This window comes from Sinohyriopsis cumingii, chromosome 6 (genome assembly GCF_028554795.1).
Source record: "Sinohyriopsis cumingii isolate HCF-2022 chromosome 6, ASM2855479v2, whole genome shotgun sequence".
In the NCBI taxonomy this organism is placed as follows: Eukaryota; Metazoa; Mollusca; class Bivalvia; order Unionida; family Unionidae; genus Sinohyriopsis; species Sinohyriopsis cumingii.
Genome location: NC_142966.1, coordinates 43,262,104 through 43,267,112, shown reverse-complemented (window position 1 = coordinate 43,267,112; position 5,009 = coordinate 43,262,104). Strand labels below are relative to the sequence as shown.

Here is a 5,009-nt window from a genome sequence, read left to right as displayed (position 1 = left end):
TCTGTCATTGGCAATTCATCTCAACAGATTATAGAGATCAGTAAAGGTAAAGAAATCATTCGTTAATAAACGAAACCCAGGTTCACTTTCCTCAACGCATGCTGAGCATGACACTCAAAGTCAATCAAAGAACTCATACGTCAAATTCCATACTGAGAGTAATCTATGTCATTAGATCTTAAAGGGAAAACAGAGTTATAAGGAACCGAAGTTACGGAATATCAAAATTTATAGACATAGAACTTAAACTGAAGGTTTTGCTCACAATGTTTTGTAGGTGAAATACGTATTGTCTAATTATTTAGTGTATTCCATTCACATATCCAGAAAAAATAACCTATATTAAACTGAGGGAAATGAACGCCTCAAATAGGACATTGACAATTTAAAACACAGGCCCAATACTGAGTAAGGTATTGGCCATTGGTCATTTTGGAATACATGCCCAAATCGATGTATATCTGCAATTTTCCGTAACCAATGTTCTACAAAAACGATGTAGTGTAAGAAACACTCCATGGTCACAGTTTTATTTCTCAACTGTTTTTCTTTTATTGTCTCTGTTTCATATTTTAAGATTGCCGCAATCGGCTGAACTATCTGAACAACAGCTGCAGCAAAACACGGGGTGTTTCAAATGTCCACAACTAAGATTGCTGGCCTTGCCTTGTATAATTTATGCCCCTTCAATATTTTAAAATTATTCCAACAGAATCCGTGGTCTCTAATGAATTATTTATATTCGTCGTATGCATTTATACTTGAAAAACTCACTCACGTTCCCTTTTTGGAGACAACACCACATTAATTCATGTAAAATTATTCCAACAGAATCCGTGGTCTCTAATGAATTATTTATATTCGTCGTATGCATTTATACTTGAAAAACTCACTCACGTTCCCTTTTTGGAGACAACACCACATTAATTCATGTATGTATGAGATATATAAAACTTCTTATATGGCATACTTATATATGGGATTCATAATTTGTAACACAAGATAGATCAATAACATTTTATGCAATACGTAATCCGTCGCCTTTACTTTATCTTTAGTATTTTCTCGTTATTCACCTACGTAGACGAGAATTACATAATAGATATGCCTTTTTCAGACAGGCAGGTGCTTTAATAAGAACGAACCAAGGTTTTTTAGCAAAGAAATTTTTTTCTGTCCTCCAATTACAGCTAATCGTAATAGAGCAGACTTACAAACTAACTAAATCTACAAGTATGAAACGAAAATCGCATTAACAATCATTTACAATATAATAATAATAATAATAATAATAATAAGAATAATATCATTTCCTTGTATCTAGAATAACGAAGCTTTTTCAATAGTATATGCACTGAGTGTCCGAAATCTACACTTACCACGTGACTACTGCGCGATTTAGGTTAATATACCCATGTGTTCTTTTACATGTAACATGTGGCATGTATAACGACACCTCATAACACCATTAATAACATCATGACGTCATGTAAGCCAATGGAGAAATGACCAAGACATTAGAATGTCTTTTTATTCACCGCGCTATTATTCAGTGTGGTCAGATACAATAATTATTTTTCGTCATGTAGTATTAAGAATCTTCCAAATATGCTTATTTTAAATTCATTTTTAGACTTGTCATTTCGGTCTTTATTCGACATATTTCATAAGTTTTATTTGAAATGGGCACTCTTGCGAGATCCTCTTGATATATTTTTAAGAATAGATCAGTACATCCCCAAAAGTCACACATAGGTCTCCTGCAATCCGCGCTGCTTATTGTTATTAATAATAACCTTCACAACACAAGAGCGCCCATTTTCTATACCTCTGTTTCTTTGATGCTGCTGTCGTTTTGAATCTTGGCACTTGGTACAGAAAATCTTATAGAATGTTCCACGGAACTGTTGACTCATGCTGCAATACAAAACAAAATTGAAGGCCGAATTCAAGGCCAAGAGTGAATCGGTAATCTCCCGTATACCTTTTATATGGTCAGTTTCGTCAATGTATCCGAATCCGAAAAACATGGACATAACAGCATCGGGTGTAATGCATACCAGAAATACGATAATCACAATGACCAGCATTATTGTAATACGAGTCTTGCCACTCAAGCTTTTCCCCTTCACGCGTTCTCTCCTGATTTCATTGATAATTCGGGCATTAAGGAAAATCAGAACAACCAGAGGCACGATAGAGCGGAGTGAATTCTGGATCCATATATAGGGTACCATGAATGACTGATTTCTTCCAAAGTCACTTTGTCTTATTTCAAAGCAGGATCTATTTGTTAAAGAGTCATGAATTTCCACTGCCTCATAACGCAGCGCGGAAGGAATTGTAAGTATGGTCATTACCATGAACACCGAGACACTGACGGCCCTTGCACGTGGAATAGTACTTAAATCCTTTGCCTTCGCCGGATGGCATACGGATATATAACGTTCTACTGCAATTGAAACGGTTAACCATGCAGTTATACACACAGCCACATTAAAAATATAGTGCGTGTATGGATACAATTTTGACATGGTGATTTCTCCTTTGACAGGATCAATGCGCACCAGAAGAATTACAATGAAGTACATCAAATCATTCAGAAGCTTAATTAGATCCGATAAAGCCAGGGCAGACAGGTAAACACTGGTGGATGTAGCCATGTCCTTGTGATTAAGAACTACGAGTGTGAAAATACTACCCACTATTCCAGGAATGCATAACATCGGATAGATAATAACTCCTGTTACGAACTGAGCAGTTTGGAAAAAATTATCCACTCTCTCGTGATGAGTTTCATTCAGACAAAGGTACGCTATAGTCAAAGTAGTATTCGTGTCTTGTGGGTTGGGCATCTTAAATACAGTGAAGAACTTCTTAAAAGTTAAAAACCCATTCCTTGAATAGTAAACATACTTTCAAGGTCACAAAGCTCATACAAAAGACTTTTTTATACAAAGAATTTTGAATTCTCTAAAAGCAGGTTGTGAAACGTTCAGCTAGAATGACAAGGCTGTATAAATATCTTCAACATAAATCTGGAAATCTTCAACACCACGTCCGTTACAAAATCAGCCACCAAATACTTCCATAATATTTATCAAATATTTGTTTAATATTAGTGGATGTGTGCTGGTGCAAATAATGAAATCTTCCTTTGACAGCTTAACAATCTAATTTTACAATATGAGAAACCTCTCTTTGTATCTGATTTCCAGAAAAACATCGATGAAACATTAGGATTTGCATAATATGTTTTTCAAAATTGTTGGGAAGTCCCCATCAATCTAATCTTTAACGAAACTTTGAAATAAAATATTTTATTTTACTTCACTTGTAGTTAACGAATCCATCTGTCGGAAACATCGTGGAATTAAAATACATCTGTTCTTCTTAATTTGTGGGAAGAAATTCAGAGATCTTTTGTGCAAGTGGTATTTTGGGAAAGCTTCCTTCAAACTAGTCTTCCTTCCCAACTGTTAAACTAATCTTTCCCTCCAATAGTATATGTACTTTTCTTGAATAGGATTGTTAGAGTGTCTCCTCCCATTCCGTCCTCTGCTTCTCAACACTGAAGACAGTATTGTGAAATTATACAGGCTTCATGCGATTTCAATAGGTCTAATTGGATGAATTTTTGACCGACATGACTCTGTTTCTTGTTGCGTCTAAAACTACAGTAAAAATAAATCAAACGGCTTATTAAGCCAAATATCAGTATTGCTTTAATGTAGCTGAATAACTTCTTGCAATAATGAATGCCATGGAATTAGATACAAGCAATAAGTTTTTTCTTTTTCTTCTCACGTTTACAGAAAAGTTCAGTTCGTGGTAGAATGGTCCCGACTATCAGAAAACAAACATTTTACGTATTTCCTTAACCGACGTCCTCTATTGTAAATAATGCAGTGACCAAATAAATTGTGACGTGTATATGAAAAGAAGAGGTTGAAAAGGCTTGTTTTGGTGTACTTGAAGTTTCCGTCATCAAAGAGACAGATTTCATCCAGTCAATTCCAGTGTATGGTAAGCCCTTATTTAGGCCGCTTCGTCCTCAGCAGCATGACTTACTTTCCATCAGTCTGTAATAATAATAATAATAATAAGTAAAAATGTTTATTCTCCTTCTCCGTCTACTCTATCTTTTGCAATTCCTACAAGTTATTACTGCTTCTATCAACGTCACACTGTAACAAGAGCATAACCTAACTCGGGCAATGATACAGTTCATTTTGTGCAAGGACGTATGTGTAAGATGGCATTAAATATTCTGCAACAATTCACAAAAGTAATAATTTTTGTTGACTTGATTGACGAAACAATAGAGCAGTCTAACAGACATGAAAAATCATGCACATTTTCACCCAATCAATCAATCGATTTATCGATCTACCTAGGAACAACTGAGTCAACCAATCCCACCCTTTTTATTTGAAATCATGTACTCATGACGTGATTAGTTTTAGGGCTAATCACGTCAAGATATATGAATGTGTACTTGTTAGATAAGAAAGTTATTAGTACGACTCGTATGTATGTATGTATGTATGTATGTATGCATGTACGTACGTACGTATGCACGCACGCACGCACGCACGCATGTATGTATGTATGTATGTATGTATGTATGTATGTATGCATGTATGTATGTTTTATGTATGTATGTATGTATGTATGTATGTATGTATAGGTTGACCTGATTGTAATGTTTGAACATTTCAGCTGAAAATTAATAAGAGAATAGTCAACTCGTAAAACAACTAATGGCGTCATTGGATATAGGGACGAAGTATCTAGCACGCATGAAACAGGCATGTTTGTGCGTGTGTGTCTGTGTCTGTCTGTGTGTGTGGGATTCGGATTTTTAACGTAGCTTTAACAATTTTTGAGTCATATTGCTAAGATGTCTACACTGTGGCAGTTTATAGTGATGTCTAGTACTGGGGCATCATGCCGCACACATGTAGCATGATGTCCCACTTAGTCACATTATCCTGACACCAGGCTAA

The 5,009-nt window shown here is 35.5% G+C and overlaps 1 protein-coding gene across 1 annotated transcript; it reads right to left on the bottom strand.

Moving 5' to 3' along the window:
- Positions 1–1,427: 1,427 nt before the first annotated feature.
- On the bottom strand, positions 1,428–2,856 carry LOC149796809 (nociceptin receptor-like). The gene has a single exon (XM_089960283.1). The coding sequence runs from the start codon at positions 2,853–2,855 to the stop codon at positions 1,746–1,748; it is 1,110 nt and encodes a 369-aa protein (XP_089816409.1). The 5' UTR covers position 2,856; the 3' UTR covers positions 1,428–1,745.
- Between the last annotated feature and the right edge of the window lie 2,153 nt (positions 2,857–5,009).

Excerpts from the sequence above, each read along its gene's own strand:
- LOC149796809 (XM_089960283.1), bottom strand. The coding sequence starts at position 2,855 with ATGCCCAACCCACAAGACACGAATACTACTTTGACTATAGCGTACCTT.